The 25,599-nt window shown below is 46.8% G+C and overlaps 1 protein-coding gene and 1 non-coding gene across 2 annotated transcripts in view; both read left to right on the top strand.

Moving 5' to 3' along the window:
- Positions 1 to 21,963, top strand: part of WDR88 (WD repeat domain 88) — a 34,138-nt gene extending 12,175 nt beyond the window's left edge. Inside the window, exons 4-12 of the mRNA XM_036441220.2 lie at positions 243 to 306; positions 2,485 to 2,623; positions 4,399 to 4,528; positions 7,981 to 8,168; positions 9,878 to 9,960; positions 11,677 to 11,745; positions 18,381 to 18,473; positions 20,202 to 20,345; positions 21,724 to 21,963. Of these exons, the coding sequence (XP_036297113.1) occupies positions 243 to 306; positions 2,485 to 2,623; positions 4,399 to 4,528; positions 7,981 to 8,168; positions 9,878 to 9,960; positions 11,677 to 11,745; positions 18,381 to 18,473; positions 20,202 to 20,345; positions 21,724 to 21,963 (1,150 nt within the window). The remainder of the gene's footprint in view (positions 1 to 242; positions 307 to 2,484; positions 2,624 to 4,398; positions 4,529 to 7,980; positions 8,169 to 9,877; positions 9,961 to 11,676; positions 11,746 to 18,380; positions 18,474 to 20,201; positions 20,346 to 21,723) is intronic.
- A 327-nt stretch (positions 21,964 to 22,290) lies between these two features.
- On the top strand, positions 22,291 to 22,364 carry TRNAT-AGU. The gene has a single exon. It is a non-coding gene; the product is annotated as a tRNA-Thr (tRNA).
- Positions 22,365 to 25,599: the final 3,235 nt, after the last annotated feature.

The raw sequence follows: 25,599 nt of genomic DNA, 5'->3' as shown, positions 1-25,599 counted from the left end.
GCGACTGAGGGAGTGAGGAAGGAAGAGAGCCGCCTGGTGTGCTGTGCGCCAGGTGCCCTCTGTGTTCGGCGAGAACCCACCGCTCTCGGGGGGCAGGGTGGGCAGCTCATGGAGCATCACGAGGGAGATTACAATGCTAGTATTTGCAGTCTTAGTCCTAAGTGATCAATATTTTCTATGAGGAAACCATATGCATAAATGTCTCCGTCATAAAGATCCTGTGCTCGTCATGTTATTTCCAGAATTGCTGCGGTGGCCTACGACAAAACTCTGAGGACCTGGGACCTTGAAACAGGCAAGCTGCTGGTAAGCATGCCCGGCCCAAGGGAGAGGTCGGTGCACCTGACCTCGCTGGGCCTCCCGGAGCCGGGGGCAGGGCAGGGGGTGGGAAGAGAAGCCAGTCTTTCAGCAAAAGAGAATTTTCTCAGGGGCGCACGATGATGGAGAGCGGGCATCGGGGGAGGAGAGCTTGCTGGAGCAGGCAGGAGGAGGGCTCTGCTTGAAGGAGTGCTGCAAGTGGGAAGGGGTGGGGATTATGGGTCATGGCATTTCGGGCCGAGGGTAAGAGACCCTCCTCTGTGAGGTGTCTGGATTGGATGAGGCAAGAAGTAGCACAGAGGCCAGAGGAAAAGGCCCCTTGGCCAAAGCATAAAGGTTCTGGGCCTTTTCCAATCTGTTCTTCATCTTGAAGGGGCACCACCTATCCATCCAAACTGCCCTGAGACGCCCTCCCCGCCTCCCGCCCAGGCCCCAGCAGCCCAGCCCTGCTCAGGCATCTCCTTAGAGTCTCCTGCTCCATTTCCAGTGCCCTTCCCCCAGCAGCTCCTCACGTCTCCTCTTCCTTCCTCCTCTTCTCTCCCCGTGAAAAAACAATCTTTCACCATGGCCTGTGTTGCTCAGTGATTGGAATGTCAGCCCTCAAACCAAAGGGGCCCGGGCTTGATTCCCAGTCACGGCCTCATACCTGGGCTGCACAAGTCACCTCCGGCCCTGGTCAGAGCACAGAGGGAAGGCAACCAATTCCTGTGTTTCTCTCACATCAATGTTTCTCTCTCTCTCTCTCTCTCTCTCTCTCTCTCTCTCTCTCTCTCTCTCTCTCTCTCTCTCTCTCTCCCTCCCTCCCTCCCTCCCTCCACCCTCCATGTCCTCCAGGATAGGAGACCCTGACGAGATGCCTCCTCCTCTTCCTCTTCCCCTTCTTCTCACTCTCTCTGAAAAGCAATGGAAAAATATCCTCAGGTGAGGATTAAAAAAATTAAACATCTTTCTTGTAGTGCAAAGATCACTATATATTCATTATGAACTTTTTTTTAGAAAGACAAGTCAAGATAAAAAAAAACACCCAAAGTTAAAAACCTTAAAAGCTCCAGAGATTATAGTTAACATCTTTCTGCCTCTTTTCCTATGTTTACATAGGAACACAGACAAGTATGTTCTGTTAACAACATAGTGTCATTCAGTACACATCAGCATCATGCTTTTTAATAGGTGTGTGGATTCCATGGGACCAGCAGGTCATGCTCTGCTCCACCATTCCCTGGTACAGGACGCTCGGCTGCTTTCACTCTGGCATAAACAATGATACAACGGGGAAAGTGTCCATAAAATTTTTATGCATATGCAGCAATACTTTTTGGATATAGAGCTGGATTTTATTACTAATTTGGTATAGAAACTTAGTGCTTTTAAAATTGCTCTCCAGAAATCTGTGCCAACTCATCCCCTGGGCACTGGAGGAGAGCCCATTGTCTCTCACCCTCCTATACCAGATGTCATAATTTTAAAAAATTAAAAAATTTAACAAATTTTGTAGGTGAAAATGAGACTACTATTGACCTTTAAGCATTTATTTATTTATTTTTAAAATATGTTTTATTGATTTTACAGAGAGGAAGAGAGGGATAGAGAGTTAGAAACATTGATGAGAGAGAATCATCTATCAGCTGCCTCTTGCACACCCCCATACTGGGGATGTGCCCACAACCAACGTACATGCCCTTGACCAGAATCAAACCTTCAGTCCGCTGGCTGACGCTCTATCCACTGAGCCAAACCGGTTTCGGCGACCTTTAAGCTTTTAATCAAATGCTTACTTCTTCTCTTGTACTAGTAAATTTCCCGTTCTTGCCTCCAGCCAGGTTTTCTATTTTGGATGCTTTATTTCATTTCTTTGCCAAAATGAACAGGGATATAGTTGGCCATTACTAGAACCTTGCTTCCCATTCTGCTGCGTGCTCTCCCTGCCCTTGTTCATCAATCATGGACATAGATTTATTAATTAATTACACTTATTAATTAAAACCAAATGAACTAAAAATTCAGTTTCTTATTTGCACTTGCCCACTATAAGTGCTCAATGCCACCTGTGGCCAGTGGCGAGGATGTTGGACAGCATATAGATGGAACGTTTTTATCACCACAGAAAGCTCTACTGAGCAGCTGGGCTAGAGAGAAAACAACCTTTTAATCCTTGCTCTATTCCAGTGGAAGATCAAACATGGAGGCTTCTTAACCTCCTGTAACTTTTCTCCTGATGGTAAATATGTGGTCTCGGGCTTGGATGTGGATCATGGAATCTGTATAATAGAAGCAAGAAACGCCATGGCTGTGTCACACATCAAAGGTGAGTTTGCATGGGTTCCCTGTTCTGTTCTGTCGGCCATGGTAACAGCTGCTTGTCACTTGACTGACTGACTTTCAGTTGCTTTATTTGGTGAAACTGTTATAATATGAGCCACATAATTAAAAATATATATATTTTATTGATTTTTTACAGAAAACAAGAGAGAGGGATAGAGAGCTAGAAACATCGATGAGAGAGAAACATCCATCAGCTGCCTCCTGCATACCCCCTACTGGGGATGTGCCCGCAACCAAGGTACATGCCCTTGACCTGAATCAAACCCGGGACCCTTCAGTCCGCAGGCCAACGCTCTATCACTGAGCCAAACCGGTTTCAGCATGAGCCACATAATTAAAGATGGGACACGGATTGCTAAAAACACTTGGTAAGACTAATCCTCATCAGTTAAACTTTCTCATTCAGTTTGTGCTTGTAATAAATGAAACAATGTTCTGTTCCAAACGTACGTGAACATTTAAAGCCTAATCTATTGAATGGAAGCTCAGCCTTCTTAATGTTTTGCTCTATTTTTTAAATATTAAAATAATAATTATTGTGTATAAATTTCCTGGTGGTGATATATCATTATGCAAGATGAGACCATTGGGGGAAACTGGGCATACAGGATCTCTTCACATTATCCTTATAATTTCATGTCAGTTGACAGTTATAGCAAAATAAATAATTAAAAAATACATAATCTTTGTAATAAAATTTTGTGTGTAAAGTCAAAGACTATTGTACCTATTCTGTCTCCTCCCCAGAGATGCCTATTATAAACAACTAGAGGTCCGGTACATGACATTCGTGCACTGCTGGGGAGGTGGCCCTCAGCCCCGCCTGTGCCCTTTCTCGCAGTCTGGGAGGCCTTGAGCTGATGGCTTAGACCTGCTCACCTTAGACCCGGACATCCTTAGTGCTGCCGTGGAGGCAGGACAGGCTCCCACCACCACTGCTGCTCTCATCAGCCCGGCTTCTGGCTGAGCAGCACTCCCCCTGTGGGAGTGCACTGACCACCAGGAGGCAGTTCCTGCATTGAGTGTCTGCCCCCTGGTGGTCAGTGCACATCATAGCAACCAGTGGTTGCACCATTCATCCAATTTGCATATTACCCTTTTATTATACAGGATATGTTGCTGGGTGGCCTTCCTGAACTGTGTGTGTGTGTGTGTGTGTATTTGCACACGCAGTGTTATTTCCCATATGTGCTTTATGTCTGTTTTTATCAGTGTGAACCCATGATATGTGCAGTGCTCCACAGCTTGTATGTTTCCCTTAATGTATCACTTCCTCCTCTACCTCTCCTCACTCTCCGGGTTCTAGCTGCTCACCATGCTTCTCCATGCCCTACCCCACCTCTAAGCTTTTGCTCACGCTGTTCCTTCTGCCCGTAGCACTCTTCCCTCCTGCTTTCCTTGATAACTTCTGGGCCCTTCCTCGACCTCTCAGGGCTGCCCCGGGCTGGCCCAGACTTCTGCCGGCCAGGAGCTGTGAGGTACCTCACCTTCTTCTCATGGCCCCTGGCATGCTGTGGGCCATTGCCCACTCAAGGGTGAATCCCCATCAGACTGGGAGCTCTGCTGGGACTGGGAGCAGATCGGCTGTGCTCCTGTGCAAAGCCTGGCACACGTGGCGGGCACTCAGGAAGGTGTGAGGATGGAATGGTGTTTCTGGACTGTTGTCACTGTCGGGGAGTAGTATGAGCTTCTGGGCCATGAGAAGCAAGTGGCTCAGGATGTGGAATGTGGATAATGAGACCTTTCCGTGTGCCACAGATCATCATGCAAGATCAGTCACAGGCTGCTGCTTCGACCCCGATAGCCAGAAGGTGGCTTCTGTCTCACTGGACAAAAGCATCAAGATCTGGGACGTTACCTCCCAGGCCACCCTGCTCACCATCAACAGGTGAGGAGGGGCCCGGGAAGCTGGGCCGCGTCCTGCAGCGAGGCGGGGGGCAGGGTCCCCCATCGTGCCCTCCTGGGTTTGGCCTGCACACCTTCAGCTTGTTAGCCAGCATCCATGCTGGGCACCTCCAGCTTGGTCACAGGTGCTATGAAGAGGCTGCAGAGGTGGGAAGGGAAGGCAGGGAAACCACCAACTGTGACCTGTGGGATGGGCAGTGCATTTGTCTCAATGTGAGTCAACATAATCTTAACTGCTTTTAATGTTTGCAAGTAGTAAACATAAATATTTTGTTCACACACACACACACATTTGCTTCAACTGAGAAACATAATTTAGAAAACTCAAGAGGAGAAGGAAAGTCTACTCTATTTACCCATATTTGCTTACTATGTTCTGTCTTCCTTTTTGACGTTGCAAGTTTCTTTCATAATTTTACTGCTTTCTTTCTGTTTAGAAAAACTTCCTTTAGCCATTCTTTTGGGGTAGGTCGGAGGGCCATAAATTCTCTTAGTTTTCTTTAATCTGAAAATGTCTTGATTTCCTCTTCATTCCCAAAGACTATTTTTGCTGGATATGTAAATCTGGGTTAACAAGTTTTTTCTTTTTCTTTCAGCATGTAAAAACTGTCATGTCACTTTCTCTGGCTTCCATGGTTTCTGATGAGAAATCCACTGTCATTCAAATTGTTTCCCCCTTTTAGGTGAGGTGTCATTTCTCTCTTGCTGCTTTCAAGATTTTTTTCTCTGTCATCACTTTTCAGAAGTTTAATTATGATGTGTCTGGTGTAGATTTCTTTGAATTTATTCTATTTGGAATTACATATTTTTGAATCTATAGGTTTGTATGTTTTGCCAAATTCGGTGACATTTCAGATATAATTTCTCTGATTACTTTGTCAACCCCACCTTCTTTCTCCTTTCCTTCTGGAACCCTGGTGAAACAAAGGTTTAGATATTTTTGTTATAATCCCACAAGTTCCTGAGGTTCTGTCCCCCACCCCGCCTCAATTTTTTTGATAGGTTATACTGTCTGCCTTCATAGTCACTAATGCTCTCCTCTGTCCTCAACATTGAGTTTTTAATTTTGGTTACTGTATTTTTCAGTTCTGAAATTTCCATTTGATCAGTCTTTATAGCTTCTATTTTTTTTTTTCTGAGGATTTCTATCTTTTTGTTTGTTTCAAGCATGATTGTAATTGCCCATCAAAGCATTTTTAAAAAATTTAAACTTCACCAGAGGATTTTTTCTAATTGATTTTTTATTTTTTGTTAATCTTCATCTGAGGATATCGTGTCTCCTCCCCCTTCGTCCCTCCTGGCCCCCAGCATTGATTTTTAGAGAGAGTGGAAGGGAGGGGAAGAAACATGGAGAGAGAAACATTGATGTGAGAGAGACACATTGATTGGTTGCCTCCTGCACATGCCCCAATTGAGGCTGGAAATCGAGCCTGCAACCAAGGTACATGCCTTTGACTGGAATCGAACCCATGACCCTTCAGTCTGTGAGCTGATGTTCTAACCACTGAACAAACTAGCTGTTTTTATCAGTGTGGACCCATGGGATGGCACATACATTGGTTGGTTGTCTCTGTATGTGTAGACTGGCTAGGCTAATTGATTTTTAGAGAGAGGGGAAAGGAGAGAATGAGAGAGAGAGGTGAGAGAAAAACATTAGTTGGTTGTCTCTGTATGTGCCTCAACCAAACCCAAAACCTAGGTATGTGCCCCGATCAGGAATTGAACCTGCAACCTTTTGGAGCATGGGACAACACTCCAACCAACTGAGCCACCCAGCCAGGGCCCATCAAAGCATGGCTACTTAAAAGAGCTAGGGATGGGACTGCCGTTTCCCCCAGGATATTTGGCTGGAGTAAGGTGGGTATGGCCTAAGGGTGTTCTGTTTTCTTGGGGTCTTCCTTTGGCTAGGGAGAAGAGTTTCTCTCATTCTCCCTTGCCTTGTTGTTATTGTTACAATATGTCCAGTGCCCAGTCCAGGATATATGAAGCAAAAAGGAAACCCTAGGCCCTCACAGCCCGCCCTCCTTTGGTCCCAAGAGTCCTGGCTTGTCAGCCTTCTTTTCTCCACCCTTCCTAGTCCTCTGCTCTGTAAACGCCCAGGGCTGTCATCCGTGCTGTGCGGGAGGAATAGAGAGAAGTGCCTGGGCTCCATCTGGTCCAGACACACACGTGCAGCACAAGCACTTCCCCAAACATTGGTACTGAGAAAAACGGTCTTTTGTGAGAAGTGGAATTTGTTTGAAATGAGAACCCATCCTGGAAAAGAGAGATGGCCCTGGTCTGAACTCCAACGACAGTGTCCAGGTTCTGGGGGGGCCTTTGTTTTCCATCTCCAGGTTTAAACCCCAACGAGAGTGTCTGGATGTCAAAATGGTTCTCAGCTCAGGTACAGGAATCTGGAAGGTTTTACCCTGGACGCCCCTGGGAAGTTGACTCCTACCCACCCCCCCACCACCACATGGATCTTGCTCAGTGTGTGCATTTCAAAGAAGCGAGACAGAGTCCAAAACTCTGACCTGAGCACTAGAAAACAGTTTTGTCCAACCCTTTCCTCAGGTAAACGGATTGGTTTTATGACCCGGGCAACTAAGAGATGCTCATTTATGTTCATAGATTTGCTTGAAAACTCTGTCTATAACAGGAGATGAGAATCATGTGGATAATACTTTGAGGATGACAAACAACAAAAAGAAGTAGCAAAATGCTCAGATTTTTTTTTTTCTAAAACAAGAAGACATTTAAAGATTGAGAATGGATAAGCCAAAACTACAGTAAATAAAAGTACAACATTAAAATATGCTTTAATGACACTGAAGACAGACAAAGAGAGGGAGAAAGAAAGAGAGTGAGCAGCTGAGGTAAAGAGGAGGGGGTAGGGAGGTTGGGGAGACTAGCCAGGCTCCATGTCCTGGAGAGAGAGGAGCTGGAGACTGAGCAGGGGAGGCATGTGATCCAGCACCCAGGCCTGAAGGGCTGTGAGTCCATTAATCATCCGGACAGCTGTTCCAGCTGCTGTCTCTCCTCAAGCCTCAAGCTGCTCTGGATGGTGCAGTGTTCTCTGCAGGGGCAGTTTGCATCCCAGTGGACACTTGGCAGTGTCTGCAGTGTTGGTTGTCACAAGTAGGTATGAGAGCTACTGGCATCTAGTGGGTGGAGCCCAAGAATGGCACCCAACATATCACAATGTGCAAATCAGTTCCCTCTCACAATGAGTTATTCAGTACAAAACTCAGTATCGCTATGACTGAGAAATCCTGGGACAGTGAGACGTCGTCGGAGCAATTACTGTCTGGACCATAGTAGGCAGGAATGAAGTCCATGGGTCACAGGGCATCAGCTCCAAGGCTCTCTCCCTTCCCCCTCCCCCCATGAGGGTGGGTCATCAGACTTTGTAGGAGCCGAGTGCCAACATGTGCACCCTTCCATCTGTTCCAGGGCACATACCAATGCGATCTCAAGCTGCTGTTTTACCTTCAGCGGCCATTTCCTGTGTACAAGTTCTTGGGATAAAAGCTTAAAAATATGGAACATCCATACAGGGGAGTTTCGAAACCATGGAGCCTGTGCAACTCTGATGCACGGCCATGAAGGTTCTGTGAGTTCCTGCCAATTTGCCAGAGACTGTAAGTAATCCACACTTAGGAGTATTCTGCACCCGTGGGAATGCTGGGCAGAGTACCTCATGTTTCATCCACATGAACTCTCCTCAGCACAGAGCTGACTTTCAATGCTGCTGGCAGTGAGGGTGGATTTCTTTTCCATGAGAACACAAAAAAAAAGGCAAGAGAGAGATTCATAGACATAGTTTTTAAGTGACAGAAACTCAGTTCGATGTAGTATAAGTAGCAAAAGAAATTAACTCCTGCAATGGGCAAGTCCCGGGTCAGGTCTCACTTGAGATGTGGCCGGGTCCAGACACTCAGCCTGTGTTGCCAGGGAGCCAACTCCTCTACTTAGATCAGCTTCTTCCTTGTATTGGTATTTCCCCCAAATAGGCAAAGTGGCCCCTGGTAGTTCAAGCCAACAGTGGTTCTGGCTGCTGGCACTCCTAGAGAAAGAAGCTCCCTCTGATGGCCCCAGCACGAGTCCCATGGAAGACTCCTATTGGCTCAGCATGGGTCACATGCCCATCTCTGAACCAATCACTTTAGTAGGGGATGAAAGGTACTCATTGGCCTGGTCTGAGTGACTTGTCCTTCTCCAAGTAAAGAGGTTAAGGTCAGTACACTCTGAAGCAGAGGGACTGATAACAGGTGAGGGGAATTGGGAAGCTATTTCCAGATGAAGGGCAATGACAATAAGCTGCCATGGCAGTGGGGGAGTGACTGCTCCCCATACCTAGGGGCCAAAGGTTAAACTCCTCCATCCTCATGGAGTGTGTGTGTGGGGAACACCCAGGCAGTACCCACACAATCACAGTATGACTTGAGGAATGCAGGGGTTTTTCTGAATAACTTTTCCTCTTCAGAAGCAGCCTCTGTGTAAGTCAGACCCCACTATGAGGTGCCTGCCAGTTTCTGCCCTTGGCTTTATTGGGTTCAGGGTTGCCCAGAAAATCGCTTCTATTTGCAGGTTCCATATTTGTAAATTGCAGGCTGAAATTAATTTGCAACCCTAAAGTCAATACTCAGGGCACTTTTGTGGTCTCTCGTGGGTATGTGAATTGCAGCAGGGAGCTTGAGTTAGCCTGTGCATGCAGCCCCACTGAAGTTGAATAAGGCGACTCACTGCCTTCTTGCTTCATCTCTCTTATCATAACGTGCACTTTCTGTGGTCCATTTAGTGCCACGTTTCACAATGTGAGCTGAGTTGGTGAGTTGCTGTTGAAGCCGCACCCCTAGTCCAGGGTTGCAGTGCTGTCCAGTGTTCCTGAGTGAGACAAGGCTGTGATATGCTTTACGGGAAAACACACAAATACAGAAGCTTTGTTTGGGCAAGAGCTACAGAACTGATGGCCATGAATTATAGTGAATAAACAATATATAACAGATAAGGTGTCTTTAAACAGAAACCGACATAAAACAGGTTATATGTCGATCAGTTAAGGAAATGTGACCGGAGGCTCACAGGAACATAACCCTGTATTTTCCTTAAGAACAGTGGTTCCGTATTTGCTAATTCAGTGTTTGCCCTGACTTGACAGAATGTAACTAGCATTAGTAATGAGAATCAACTGTAATTGGGGTTGCACAGTCAGGAAGGGGTCAGAGGGTCCTCAGAGTGAGCCACGGGGCGCCTCACTGACGCAGCCGCAGGCCCGCTGGGACCGCCCACAGGAGGAAGCCGCTGGCTGGGGAAGATGACCTCTTGAGACTCTCATTTTGTGTTGCAGCATCTTTTCTCGTGTCTGGAGGGTTCGACAAGACTGTGGCTCTTTGGGATGTAGGAGAAGGCTATCGGAAGCTCTCCTTGAAGGTACCAATGCCAGCATCGGATAGAGCATCTGAGCTCTGTTCCTTGGTCATTCCATGTGGGGTGGTGGGTGCTGGGGGAAAGCAGACCTAGATGTCACCCTTGGAGCTGATACCCCTGTGGGGAAGGACAAGCAAATCATCAACAGTGTGAGTGAAATGGAGAAACCACAGCGGGCGATGTGCTATTAGAAACGGACGGCAGGGACAAGTCGGTGGGTGGGGAGGGAGGGCCTGATGGAGAAGGTGGCCTTGGAGCTGAGAATCAGATGGCGATGAAGGACTAGAAGAGTAAGGCTCTTGAGGGAGGGGATTTCATGCAGATGGAAAAGCAAATGCAGAAGCTCAGAGATGGAAAAGTGTTTAAGAACAAGAGCAATTACTGTGCAGAAGGCTGAATGCCACAGTGAGGCGCGCACAGAAAGCTGTGGGCTCCAAAATGGAGGGCATCAACCGGGTGCTTTTGGCTGCAAGTTAGAGAAGACTCCACTCAAAGTAGCTCTATAACAAGGGCATGGGTTATCCAACATGGCCAGAATCCAGAGGTCAGGTGGTCCCAGGACCGACCCCTTCACTGCCGCTGTTCCACCCTAAAATGTCTGCACCTTCCCTGATCCTATGATTGCCTGGACCTTTGCCTGGGAATGCTTGCATCCATCAGTCTTGGTCTCTCTGTTCCCTGTGACCAAATGTAGATGATATCCCCTTGACCACCACAGCATTCAGTCTCCCAAGCCTGGTCTGTCTGAGCTTTCCTCTCCAAGCATTTCAAGGGGCAAAAGGAGTTTACATCACAGCAAATAAATGGCTAAAAATTGCATGTTCAACTGCCCTGTGCTTAAAATTAAGTCCTTTTGTCCTCCTGTTCATTTGTTCTACTCACTTTTCTTCTCTCTCTCTCTCTCTCCTTCCACCCTCAAACTCTTGCCCTTTTGTTATGCACATCAGTTTAACCTTCTCTCTGGTTTCCTGTCCTCCTTCCAAACCACGTTGCCTCACTGTCCACCTCTTTGCACAAGAGAAAGGCCAAAGAGTGACAAGGCTGCGAACACAGAGCCCTGACGTCATCAAATGTCTGGCCAGCAATGGTGTCCATCTCCTCTGAGCTCCTTTGTATCTGAGGAAAACTATCCCCCACTTGCCTAAGCTTGTAGTCATTTGAAGCTAAAAGCCCTCTCGCCAGTTGGACCTGTGAGTAGCATTCCCTAGGTTCGAGGGCCTAGAACACAGAAAGCAAAAGCCTGCAAGAGGTGCTCTGGCACCAGCTGGGAATACAGCAACTCTTTTCCTGCCCTGTTTTTAAAACACGCACGAAGGCCCAGCCTGTGTGGCTCAGTGGGTGAGCATCACCCCTGCACCAAGAGGTCACGGATTCCATCTCTGGTCAGAGAACAGGCCTCTGCTTTTGGCTCAGTCCCCAGTAGGGGGTGTGCAGGAAGCAGCCAATCAACGATGATCATCTCTCATTGATGTGTCTATCTCTATCTCTCTCCCTCCTTCTCTCTATAAAAATAAAGAAAACAAAGAAGACACACATGTGTACCACAAGCCTTTGCATTCTGTGTTCTACCTTAAATGTCCTTGGCGAAACCAGGGAAGCACAATTACTAGTAGTTACTCTTATATGTAAGCAGCATTGGGTTCTTCACTTTTTTGTGTTGTTTTTGTTGTTCTACGAAACCTTTCCTCTGGATCCTTGTTAAAATTCTGTTTTCCTCAGGGCCATAATGACTGGGTGATGGATGTTGCCATTAGCAACAACAAGAAATGGGTCCTGTCTGCTTCAAAGGTAAAGGTGGCCACTCTTTGAGTGACTTAAAATCTCCATTACATCTGTGATTAGCAGAAGCGCTGTTGTCAAGTAAAATTGCTGGGCAGGCTCAGTTTGAGGGCCATACCTGGCCAGGCCGTCCCCTCCAGGGAGCCGCGTGTACAGGGAAAGGGGGTCCCTCTGTCCCTCATGTGGGGAGTTGCCAGGTATTTCTGTGTCTGTACCACTGGCATTTGAGTCTTATTGGAACAAGGGCCTGGCCAGACTGGTGAGTACAAGAGGCCTTGGAGGGGAAGGCGTCAGCTGTGGACAGGAGCAGAGGTCACCCTGAGGTCCCAGGTGGGTCTTCCCTCCCTACCACACTACGCCCTGGATTCCCTTTCAGTGGCCCATAGTGACTAGCCCAGGAGGACCAGAGACATCATTTTCTAAGCTGAGAGTTGGTAGATCTATGAGACTGAGGACAAGACTCGCCTACCATTACTAACTTAGTTGGGAGCCAACCCAGGATACTGCCACATCTGACAGAAAAACCATATGTGTCATTTCTTAATTTTATTTAAAAAAAATTTTTTTATAAATTCATTTTAGAGAGGGAGATATATCAATGTGAGAATACACACCCACTACCCGGGATTGCACCCTAACCCAGGCATTTCTCCTACTGGGAATCAAACCAGCAACCTTTCGGTGCATGTCCCGACCAACTGAGCCACACCAGTGGCTAACCAACTGAGCCATACCAGCCACACCCAGCTGTGTGTTATTATTTTCATACTAAAGGCCTGGCCTGCAGGATCAGGCCGAAACTGGCTCTCTTGTCATCTCCTGAGGGTTCCCAGATTGCGAGAGGATGCAGGCCAAGCTAAGGGACCACACCACTGGTGCATTTATCGGGGCCAAAGAGGGACACAAGAAGTTGGCCAGCCGGGGAGGGACCTCGGGAGGGCTCCAGTGTGTGTCCAGCCCATCTCTCTCAGTCCCAGATCGGCTGGACCCCAGCAGCAAGCTAACCTGCTGGTTGGAACGTCTGCACCTGGTGGTCAGTGCACATTGGGGCTTAGCATATCATTTGCATATTATGCTTTGGTTGGTTGAATGGCCGACCAGACAACCATACACTCAACATATTAGGCTTTTATTATATAAAATAAAAACATGAAAATGCCCTGTCCTGTATTGCTCAGTGGTTAGAGTGTCAGTCCACACACCAAAGGATTGAGGGTTTGGTTTGATTTCCAGTCAAGGGCACCTATCTGGGTTGCAGGTTTAATCTGAGCCCTGGTCAGGGGTCATTCAGGGTCAACCAATCAATGTGTCTCTCTCACATTGATGTTTCTTCTTTTCTCTCTCCCCCCTCCTTCCCTTTCACTCTCTTTTGCAAAAATAATGGAGCCTGGCCAGTGTTGCTCAGTAGTTGAGTGTTGACCCAGGAACCAGGAGGCCATGGTTTAATTCCAGGTCAGGGCACAGGCTATGGGTTCGATTCCCAGAAAGACATGCAGGAGACAGCCAATCAATGATTCTCTCTCATTCTATCTTTCTCTTCCTCTCCCTTCTTTTCTCTCTGAAATCAATAAAAACACATTTTTAAAAATTGCTGTAAGAGAACAATGGAAAAATATCCTCGGCCGAGGATTAAAAGGACAAAGAAAGAAAGAAACAAAGGAAACCATGAAAAATGATTGTCAGTTATAACTCAGTAAAGTGGAAAAAGTAAAAATTAAAACAAAATATGAAAAATGAGTGTTTATTTGAAATTGTTTTATTCTCTATGTTTTACTTTTCTGTTACATAAATGCTGTTCTTTAAACAAAGCAACAATAGGACTAGTTAACAGCAATAATTAGTAGTAATTAATAGTAGGACTAATTAAACAAATATGTTTAAGAAAAATACAAAATATTTTATAATGTTTTTGTCCTCTGATACAGCAATTTATTTAGAAGTTTAAAAAGTATTTATTAGAGAGGAAGAGAGAAGGAGAAGAGGAGATAGAAACCAGTGATGAGAGAGAATCATTGATCGGCTGCCTCCTGCATGTTCCATATTGGGGATGGAGTCGGCAACCCCTGCATGCACCCTGACCTGGAATGGAACTCTGACCTCCTGTTTCATAGGTCAATGCTCAACTATTGAACCACATCAGCCAGGCTGAATATTCTTAAGATACATATATATAAGACTTTATAAAAAAGAGAATGTAAATAGAATAGGATTAATTAACTGTATTTATTTATTTCAGCTTTATTGATATATAATTGATATATCACATTGTATACGTTTGTGGTGTACAATCTGTTGATTTAATACACTTATATATTGTTAAATAATAACCATCATAGCCTTAGCTAACACCTCCTTCATGTTACATAATTACCATTTCTTTTTTGTGATGAGAACATTTATGTTTTATACTCTTATCAAGTTATTATAGATTACCCAACATTATTCATTTTATAACTGGAAGTTAGTATCCTTTGACCAACATCTCCTAGTTCTTCTTTTCTTTTTCAATATATTTTTATTGACTTCAGAGAAGAAGGGAGAGGGAGAGACATAGAAACATCAATGATGAGAGAGAATCATTGATTGGCTGTCTTCTGCACACTCCCCACTGGGGGTCAAGCCCACAACCCAGGCATGTGCACTGATCAGGAATTGAACCTGGGAGTTTTCAGTCCACAGGCCAACGCTCTATCCATGGAGCCAAGCCAGCTAGGGCCCAACATCTCCTGTAGCTTCTATCCCCAACCCCTGGTAAACACTGCTCTACTCTCTGTTTCTAGGGATTTGTCTTTCTCGGTCTGACTTTTGTCACTTAGCATTATACTCCCAAGGTCTGTTCATGTTGTCGCAAATGGCAGAATTTTCTTCTTTCTCATGGCTGAACAATATTTCATTGTATCTACATATCACCTCTTCTTTATCCATTCATCTGTTGACAAACACAATAGCCCAGATATGTTCCCATATCATGCCTATTGTGAATGATGTGGTAATGAACATGGAAGTGCAGGGATCTCTTTGGGATCTTGTTTTCATTTTCTTTGGGAATATACTCAGAAAAGGGGATTGCTGGGTAAAATGGTGGTTCTATTTTTTATTTTTTGAGGAACCTCCATATTGTTTTCCATGGTGACTGTATCAATGTACATTTTCACCAAGAGTGCACAAGGGTTCCCTTTTCTCCACATCCTCATGGCACTTATCTCTTATCATTTTGGTGACAGCCTTTCCTTTTCATGTACCTGTTGGCCATTTGTATGTCTTCTTTGGCAAAATGTCTATTCAATTCCTCTACCCATTTTTTAATTGGAATTTTTGTTCTTCTGTTATTGACTTGTATGAGTTGTTTATGCATTTTGGATATTAACCCCTTATCAGATATACAGTTTGCAATTATTTTCTCCCAGTCCACAGGCCTCCTTTTCATTTTATTGTTTCTTTTTTGGTTCTGTTTTGCTAATCCTTGCATGAGGATTTTTTTTTCATTGCTTTTCAGATAGAGTGGAAAGGAGGGAGGAAGTGGGAGAGGGAAGGAGAGAGAGAAAAAGAGGAAGAGAAAGAGAGGAGAGAGACACATCGATCTATTGCCTTCCAAGGGAGCCCAACCAGAGAGGATGGAGAGCAAACTGAGGTAAATGCCATTTAGTAGAATTGAACCGAGACCCTTTGGTGTGCAGGCCAGTGCTCCACCCACTGAGCACACCAGCCAGGGTAGGCTATTTCTTTTGCTATGCAGAAGCTTTTTAGTTTGATATAGACCCAGTTATTTATTTTTGATTTTGTTTCTGTGCTTTTGGTGCCATATCTGAATTATTTTCCTGAAGGTATTTTTTTAAAAAACATTTTATTGATTTTTTACAGAGAGGAAGAGAGAGGGATAGAGAGTTAGAAACATCAATGAGAGAATCATCGATCAGCTGCCTCTTGCACACTCCCTACTGGTGATGCGCCTGCAACCAAGTACATGCCCTTGACCGGAATCGAACCTGGGACCTTTCAGTCCCCAAGCTCTATCCACTGAGCCAAACCGGTTTCAGCCTGAAGGTATTTTTAAGATAAGGCTTCATAATGGCAAGTAAACTTTGCAGACAGTTTGACACATATTCTTTCATTTGAAATATTGTATCTGGCTTTATATAAAATGCTGAATAGTGGAAATTGTATCATGTAATCATTAGTCAAAAAAGTATTAACAAAAAAAAGAGGCACAGCCAAAGCCGGTTGTGCTGAAAGGTCTCGGGTTCGATTCCGGCCAAGGGCATGTGCATTGATTGCGGGCACATCCCCGGTAGGGGGTGCGCAAGAGGCAGCTGGTTGAGGTTTCTCTCTCATCGACGTTTCTAGCTCTCTCTCTCTCTCCCTTCCTCTCTGTAAAAAATCAGTAAAATATATTTTTAAAAGAAAAGAGGCACAAAAATTTTAAATTTTGATGAAGTCCAACTTATCTATATATTTTGTATTTTGTTGCTTGTGTTTTGGTGTCAAATCTAAGAAACCACTGCCTAATCCAATGTTACAAAAATGTACCTCTATGTTTACTTCTAAGTCTTCTAGTTTTCTAGTTTTCGGTTTTGGAAACCAAGTAAAAAATAATTGACAATAAATGTGAGGTGTTATTTTGGGCTCTCAGTTCTACTCCATGGACCTATGTTTCTATTTCTTGTGCCTGAGTTACCCTGTCTTGATAACTGTAGCTTTATAGTTACAAAGTTCTTGTTCTAGATTGTTTTGGCTATTCTAGGTCCCTTGAATTTCCATATGAATTTTAGGATCATATTTAGTGAATATCTGCAGAGAAGTCAGCTGGGGTTTTCATAGGGATTATGTTGAATCTGGAGATCATTTTGGGGGCTACTGCCATCTTACCAATATTAAGTTTTCTGATTCATTGAACGTGGGATGTCTTTCTATTTATTTATGTCTTCTTTAGTTTTAATTCTGTGTGTTTTGCAATTCTTTTGTTAAATTTATTCCTAAGCATTTTTTAAATAAGTTTTTATTGTTCATATTATTACAAATGTTCCTTTTCCCCCCCCACCATTGCTCTCCTCCACCAGGTTCCCACCCCACCCTCTGCCCTTTCCCCACTCCCCATTGCCCTCATCCATAAATTTATTCCTAAGCATTTTGAAGCTAAATGAAATTGTCCAATTGCAAGATTGTTCATTGCAAGTGTATAAAAATACAATTGATTTTTGTGTATTGATTTTATATCCTGCACTCCTACTAAGCTTGTTTATTAGTTCTAATAGCTTTTTAGTAGATTCCTTAGGATTTACTATATACAAGGTCATATAATCTTCAAATAAGATAATTTTACTTCTTTTCTAATTAGCTGCCTTATATTTCTTTTTGACCACATTAGTATTTTTGTGGAAGATGAAGAACTTTTGAATAATTTAGAACTTGCCTGTCTCATCCCACATTGTTACCATATGTGCTTTTCACATTTTCCTCTCCAGCAATCTCCTCCACCCCCCCCCCCCCCCCCCCCCCCTGCAGTTATTTTCTGCACACGTGCAGTATGCTTTGTTCTGGTTACTCTGCAGTCTAATTGTTTTGTTAAAAGACAGTTTTCTTTTCATTCTCACCCAAGGATATGTTTTTCATTATTATTTTTTTGCTTTTTTAGAGAGAGAGTGAAAGGGAGGGAGGGAGAAGGAAGAGAGAGAAGGAAATAGAGTTAGAGAAGGAGAGAGAGAGATTGGTTGCCTCCTGTACATGCCCAGACTGGGGCCAGGGATTGAACTTGCAACTGAAGTACAGGCCCTTGATTGTGAATCAAACACTTATCTCTTCAGTTTTGGGGCTGATGGTCTAACTATTGAGCAAAAAACGGCAGGGCTAATTGATTTTTTAAAGTTTGTTTTTAATTAAATAGAGAGAAAAGAGGGGGAGAGAGAGAAACTTGGGTTGGTTGCTTCTGGTATATGCCCTGATCAGGACTGAACCTGCATCCTAGGTATGTGCCCTGACGGGGAACCAAACTCGCAACTTTTTGGTGTCAAACTGCAGCCTTTTGGTGTACTGGAGGATGTGCAGGGCCCCTAACCCAGTGTTACATGTCTGTCATTAAACACAACTGTGTAGCTTCCTTTTCTGGTGACATGGGTCATGCTGGCATTGGTCTTGTATTTGATCTCCTTTTCATTATCCTAACTCTTACAAAACAGATCACAATAGGCACAGTGTTAAAAATTCTCTCAGCACTACCTTGAAAGCTCAACAGATAATCCATAGGTAGAATCAAAGGCAAACTGTAAAAACTCAGAGTTACAATGCAGTTAAGTTGAATATTTAAGTCGCATCACTGAGAGTGAATCACAGTGATGGATGATTATTGTGAACTGCAAATTGTAGAAAACGGTATTGACCTGTGGAAGGTGAATCATTTATGCATACTCACTTGGCATTAAAGATATTTTACTTCCACACCCATTGCTGAAACATGGGCTATGGGGCTTGCAGAGCCAAAGCTGGAACGGTGCTGGGGAAACTGACAGTTGGTCCCCGAACTCTGCTCCTCTGCAGGCCAAGGTTCTCCACACAAAACCTGATGAGATGCACCTCCTGCCCCCTCTCCCCGCCCCCCGCAGCCCACAGAGCCCACATTGTGACGCTGGTTTTCTCTTTAACGTTTTTAGGATAGGACCATGAGACTGTGGAATATTGAAGAAGTTGACCAAATTCCTTTGGTAATCAAGTGCAAAAAGAACCTGGGCTTAAGCGTGAACCAGGTTGGTGCTGGATAAAATTAAGCCAAGTGAAGGCTTTCATTAGTTACCACTACAAATTAATTTATTCTTTGAACCAGACATTCAGTAACTGGGGATGGAACCATGAACAGATTGAAATCCTTGTCCTGAAGGAGCTTAAATTGTAAAAGGGGAGAAAAACAAAGAAATAAAGTATTTAGTGAGCCACATGGTGCTGAGTAATTGGGAGAAAAATTCCAGGCAAGGGGAATGAGAGTGCCGGAGGCTGCTCAAAGCGTAGACAGGATAGGTCTCATTGAGAAGGCGACATGTGTTCAAAGACTTGAAGATGGTGAGGGAGTGAGATGTGCAAGTGTTTAGGGGAAAAACTTCCCAACAGAGGGAACAGCCAGTGTGGAGACTGGTACTATCTGAGAAGTGGAGGGAGGGAGGGGACTGGGAAATGAGCCTGAGGGAGCACTGGGCACACGGCTGGATGCTGCCTGAGCCTCCTACACTCCGGCCGCAGACCCTGTGGCCAGGCTCTCGGTGCCCCGTTGCCATGGAAAGGGCTCAGGTGCCCGCTTCTTCGGTGAAAGATCTCGATGGTAGGGCGAGCATGTCTTCGGCTTCACCAGGTGCAGCCAGGGCTGGCCACAGAGGTCCTCCCTGGGCAGAGCAGGCCTGTCCCTACTAGGACCATGGAGCGGACACCTGGCTGCCACTGTAAGGGGCTGAGGCCTCTTGAGTCCTCCTTCCCTTAGAATCCCACGGTCGCCTCGGCTTGTCTGGCCGGGAGCCACTGCTTCCGGAATGACTAATTCAGGACCAGCATGGCGGGGTAGGGAAGTGGGGGGTGGACCCACATGAACCTCGTTTTTGTGTCCAGCAGGTTCTCGTGGCCTTGGTGGCCATGTTGGCCCTGAGGCCCTGGAAGCTGACTAGCTACAGAGCAGTGCTGGCTCATGGCCTTCACCTGCCAGCAGGAGCTGCCTCTTCTGAGCCCTGTTATTCTGGGGTTGGGCCATGAGAAATTATACTGTGGAATAAGGAAAATTTAATTTTTAAAAAAGGCTGGATTTTCTCAGAGGCCAGATTTCTCAGAGGGCCTGTCCCACACAGGGCTTGGTCTGTCCTCCTGCAGGCTTTGTATCCTGAAATAGGCAAGAGTGGTAAAGCCCAGGAGCTTGGGGTGCCAGGGCAGGGGCATGCCACCTCACAGGCTTGTCTCAGGGGCCTGTGTTGTGATGGGAACTCCCGAGAGACCTCTGCCCCACGGTGCTGCTCACTGGTTTGTGGGAAGCGGATGTAGTGAGTGAGCGGGCCTCCCTATCGACTGTTCTCTGGGTGCTTTGGCCAGAAACAGCCTCTGGGGTGGAGGAGGATGCTCAGCAACCTCATCATCTAGTGAAACTTTCTGTTCAGAAATTGTGCTTATTCGCAATTCCTTAATTGATGTTAAGGAATTAGGATATCCCCTTGGCCCATGGTTCTTTGCACAGAGCAGAGGTTGGGGTTAGAGCCCTGTCGTCTCCACTGCCAAACAGCTTGCCATCTTGCCCCCAGGTCCCCCGGCAACACTTGCATAGCTTTCTGGGGGGAGAGAGGGAGAAGCCTGTGCTGGTTCTCTCTCAGTGGATAGAAACCCGAGAGGAGAGGCAGCGCTCTCCTGAACCCAGCCCACGGTGGGTGGCCAAGGCGAGGGAACGCTCACTGCATGCCCCTACCCTAACATCCTCTTTCCTATTATTTTTAAACATTTCATGTCAGTGTGAAGTATGCGAAAAGCCTTTCTCCACCTACGACAGTGACGTCTTTTCTAAAACAGTCACCAAATGTGTGTTCTGCCGGATGGATGCCAGCTTGTCAGCAGAGGCCTCATCATCATCGGAAAAGAAGGACTCACTCCCAAAGGCGGGCAGATTGGGCAATAAATGATGGCCACGGGCCCTTGGAGTGACGGGAGCACAGGCCAGCTCTCCTGTAGGTTCCAGGCTGCAAGGACCTTTCTCTGGGGCCCTTCCCTGGCTGGGTGGGCCTGTCTCACTGGGGCAAGAGCCATGCCCTCGCTGGGCTCCCACCACTGTTCCAACCTCCGCTACACACACCCTGTTGAACAGGATCGGATGCTTTTAGTTTTCAGGCAGAATAAACCGAGATCCTTTTGGAAAACGAGTGTGCATGTGAATTTCTGGAGCATTCTTGCTGTTTATGAGCGTTATGTCCTAGCGTTCATCCAGACACACTGGGATTCCCATTCTGAGCTCTGGAGTTGCCCTGTAAAGCAGGCCTGGGGGGCTGGGACTAGCAACCCCTGTGGAAGGGCTTGTAAAACGAAGAGGAAGATGTGTGGGGCCTCCTCTGTGGAGGAGACTGTGGGTGGCTCCCTGTCTAATGCTCCCAGGTGGCCGCCTGCCCAGAGCAGAGGAAGTCTGTTAGGGAGGCAGGTGGTGAGCATTTCTATCACAGAATGCTTCTTACTCTCCACCCCAGACCTTTCAATTCCCAGCATGCCTTCTGCTGCCACAGAATATGCATAATCTAATTACTTTAGAAGTGAAGTTTCAGTTGCCAAACACAAAGGGCTCCCTTTCCCATTGCGCATGCTCACATGTCAAATATCATTCGGATGCTCCTTGGTCCATTTAAAAAACATAATTGCAGGACTCACTTATTTAGTGCCCATTGTCTGGCATCCTATAATTCTGCTCAGGAGCACCATAACCTGATGGTCATTCTCTGGGCTTAGTGATACCCTCCTCAGTCACAACCCTGGTGGCTGGTCAGCAGTCACCCATTTATTTACACATGTCAAAATTCAGTCTCTCAGCAATTCGGGTCTCCTTTGAAGAGAAGTCCTATTGCTAGTAGAATCTGTTTTCTGACACAAAAAGACATGCATAGATGTATTCTTTCCGCTGTGGAGGATGGGTGGTCTACGTGCACCAACACTGTCCTCAGCGATGGGCATTTAGGTCGTTTCTCGTTTCTTTGCTATTACTAATAATACTGGAGAGAACCTTCCTGTGCGTATATTTTTGCAGAAACTTACATTTCTGTGGAGGAGACTTTCCCACCTGAGTGGCTGGGTGAATGGATTAGCAGTATATGGTTTTGTTGTAGATCAAAGGCGGGGGCACAGTGGCTGATGTGTCTGAGTAAGGGGACCCAGACTGGGCAAGAAGAAGCCTGGTGGCACCCGTGAACGGTGTTGGTGCTCCAAGGGCAGTAGCCGGGTCCCTTGAAGCTCTCCATCCCAGTGCCCCCGGATATTCCCCTCTCCGGGTCCCAGAGAAGCGGCCCAATGGAAGCTGTGGGTCTGGTCTCCGCGGGCGAGCAGACGAGCCGCCAGGATAACAGCGGTCGGAGCGCGGCTGCGGCGGCCACCGCGGAGGGCGGCAGCGCGCGGGTGCCGAGGGCGGCAGCGCGCGGGTCCGAAGCGCGGTCGCCGCGGGCCCCCCTCGGGGTGTGCGCCCGCCCAGCGCCGGGGAGCGTGCGGTCCGGCCGCGATAGCGGGGCGCGGACCTTCTGAGCGGAAGGGGACTGGCCTGCGGTACAGCCCGGCGGAGTTCGGGCGCCAGGGCCGAACGAAGGCTATGTCTTGCGCTAGCATCTCCCACAGAAGGAAGCCGCTTGGCTTCCCACCCGGACGCGGACACTGCAGAGAAGCGTAGGGGAACGCAGCGCGGGGCCCAGCCACTGCGCGCGGGCGCAGGGATCGCGATGCACCTCTGCTCCCCTCAGCAGCTTTTGCATACTCCACGCATGCGCCCGCCGCCGGCGGCAGAACTCGTGCGCATGCGTGCACCGCTGGAGCATATACTAATGGGGAATAGATTCTCGCGGTACCCGTGCGGGCGGCGCCGTGGCTTAGTTGGTTAAAGCGCCTGTCTAGTAAACAGGAGATCCTGGGTTCGAATCCCAGCGGTGCCTTCGTCCAGCCCCTTGGGCAGCTTTTTGCCCACTTCCAATTTTGCTCTGCACCGCAACCCTTCTCCTCCCCATTTGGGGGCGAAAGGGTGATTCTGAGAAGGCATTTCACAATCCGTCCTGCATGCGGCTGGATGGGGCGCTAGCCCTCCCTGGAGTCCACCGGAGGATAGAATCCGGCCGGCGTGACCAGGGTAATCAAAGTATGAAAATTCTAGGGAGGGAACGGATCAAGCAGTCCCCCGAGTTTGGGGCCAGCTCTTCCAGAGGGCCAGGAGTGAGGCTGCGCCCTAAAGCCCGGGCTGGGTGCAAATCCACGGTCGGACAGCCTGACTCACAGCAATTGAGTCTAAGTCTCTGGGGACGCGGTGAGGCATTGGGATAATAAAAAAAAAAAGTAACCCAGGATTTCTCATGTCAGTCGCAACAGGACAGTCTCAACGAGCTGCAGAAATTGCAGTTCCGTCCTCAGTCTGTGTCCCCAATACTCATTCATCTGCCCCAGAAGCGGCTCTTCTCTCTTGCTCCCATGGGTTTAGGTTTTACATTTTGCTTTGAGGTCAATTACTTACCCTTTGTAGCTTGGTTGTTTTTGTTTGATATTGCAAAGAAAAACTTTTAGGGATACTTTGAGGCTTTGCAGTTCTAATAGGAGCATCAGAGATGAGTCTTGGTCACAGGGCTTGAGTCATTGTGAGCCGGACATTTTTCTGACCTCTTTACTGCTTGCCTGAGGGATATCAGTCAGTTTTGAGCATGTGTCTGTTATGTGGCCAAGGGGAGATGCCAAAAATATTTTTTCTTTTTTAGCTTTAAGAGTATAAATTTTGCACATTTTTGGGTAAAATGTAATCCTAAATATGTTCTTTTGCTTGATGTTATTGTAAATGGAATTAAAAAAATATATATGTTTTTATCGATTTCAGAGAAAAAGGGAGAGAGATAGAAACATCAATGATGAGAGAGAATCATCTGTCAGGTGCCTCCTGCATGCCCCACACTGTGGACAGAGCCCCCAATCTGGGCATGAGTCCTGATGGGGAATCCAACCATGACCTCCTGGTTCATAGGTGGATGCTCAGCCACTGAGCGGAGATGTACACCCTGTCAGCTGCTCCCTGGGAAGTTTCACATTTGATGATCCTCTGGAGAATGACCTCAGCTTGGGGAGGGCTCCTTGGACAGCCTCTCAGGAAGAGCTCCGTCTTGCTGCCAGGTAAGGGCAAGGAGTGAGGTCTCCACTGTCTGGGCTCTCAGTTGGAAGAGACAGAAATCCGTCATTGATACACCTCATTCTGCTCATTTGTGCGGTTGCTTTTATTTTATTTTTGTTATGGGGCTGTGCCCCTGAAAGGGAAGGGGAGAGACACACAGAGAAAAACATCGATGTGAGAGAGACACATTGACTTGTTGCCTCCTGTGTCCACCCCGACCTGGCCAAGGAATGAGCCTGCAGCCAAGGTATACGCTCTTGACCAGAACCATACCCGAGATCCACTGAGGCAAATCAGCCCAGGCTGTGTGGTTATTCTTATAAATCAAACTATAATGTTGAATGTATTTGTACAAATGATATTTATAAAATATTATAAGTGTTTAATAGGTTAATGTAGGAACAAAACGTTTCATACCATATTTTAATTTTTAAAATTAGATTATATTTTAACACAAAAACTCATCCAAGTTTAATTTAAACTCAGCAAATGTGGAGTGTCTACTGGGTGTAGGATGGTTTACTACATGCTCTGGGGGCTGTAAAAATAGGTTTAGAAGGTCTTGGGGGCGGGGAGGGAGGAAAATCAGGCTGGCAGGACATTACGATGGGGAGGAAAGGTCAGGTGTAGAAATTAGTTCGGACTGGTTTCCAGACTTCATTTGGGGCTCCTCATGGCTCTGTGCCCCTGAGATACTCTATTACTCTATTACTTCCTTCTGAACTGAGATTGGCTCCTTAGAAGGCTGTTGAAATCAGTCATCCTGGAAAATAAAATGATGCCAAGTCAGTCACTAGTTGTGCTGACTCTACTACATCAGACAGATTATGTAGTGTACTTGTGTGTAGCTGGGACTGAGTTTCATAAAGAAGCTTGGGAACCTTGCTGTAAGGAAGTTTTAGGGGTGTGTTTGCTGGTGAAACTTTGGTGGGCCAGCCCTATGAGAACAACAGCTAAGGGTGGCCTCACAGGTGGGGTCAGACTGCTAAGCCAATGACTTTCAGTAAAGCCACACTGGTGACAGTTAAGCCCTGTAGATGGCCAAGCTAATCAGATTCATGGGGGGACCTGCACCCCTGATTTCCCTCTGCCAGTGTTCCCCACATTCTTTTTAATGCATGCTAATAATATCCATATAATAAAAGGCTGATATGCAAATAGATCGAACAGCACAACTGAACAACTGGTTGCTATGATGTGTGCTGACCACAGGGGGCACACACAGAACATGACAGGCATTGGCCGTGGTGGGATGGTGGAGCAGGTGAGCGGAGGCGTCAGGTGCCAGTCGCTGTTATCAGGGCTAGCCTCTGGTGATTACTGAAAATTTTTTGCTCCTGTGCACCGCAGTCCCACCTGGCGCTTGCACCTGCTGCTGGTACCAGCCCCATTTGCACCCTCTGTCGGCGCTGGAGCCACCATTTGTACTTGCTGCCGGCTCCTGGCACCGTTAGTGGGTGCAAGCAGCAGCTGCCAGCCCTGATTGCCCCTCAAGGTTTCTCCACCTCCCCTTGCTCCTGAGGGGTGATTGAGGTAGCAACCTCTGCTCGCACTCATTGCTGGAGCTGGCCCTAATTGCTCCATGCCCATCAGCAGGTGCAAGCAGGGCTGGTGTTGTCAGTTTGTGGGAATGGCAGCAGCAGGAGTGGGACTGTTGGCAGATAGGAGACCAGGGGCCTCGGTGGGAGGGGCTGGCGGGGGCAGGGAGGGTGGGCTGAGACCCGCCCCTGTGCCCTCTGCAGCCTCAAGGCCCACAGTTCCTTTCAAGGTACACAAATTCCTGCACTGAGCCCCTAGTATAATTATAAATCCATTTCATCAAACAAATATTCCTAGACCACATTTTCTAAATTTATAAAATACCAGTATTGCCCTGGCTGGTGTTGCTCAGTTGGTTGGGCATCATCCTGGGCACCAAAAGGTTTCAGGTTTGATACCTGGTCAGGGCACATGCCCAGGTTGTGGGCTCCATCCCCAGGGTGGGGGCATGCAGGAAGCAGCTGATTGATGGTTCCCTCTCACAT

The sequence above is a fragment of the Pipistrellus kuhlii genome, unplaced genomic scaffold, assembly GCF_014108245.1.
Source record: "Pipistrellus kuhlii isolate mPipKuh1 unplaced genomic scaffold, mPipKuh1.p scaffold_m20_p_17, whole genome shotgun sequence".
In the NCBI taxonomy this organism is placed as follows: Eukaryota; Metazoa; Chordata; class Mammalia; order Chiroptera; family Vespertilionidae; genus Pipistrellus; species Pipistrellus kuhlii.
The sequence above is the reverse complement of the archived record's forward strand: the minus strand, read 5'-3'. Positions and strand labels throughout refer to the sequence as shown.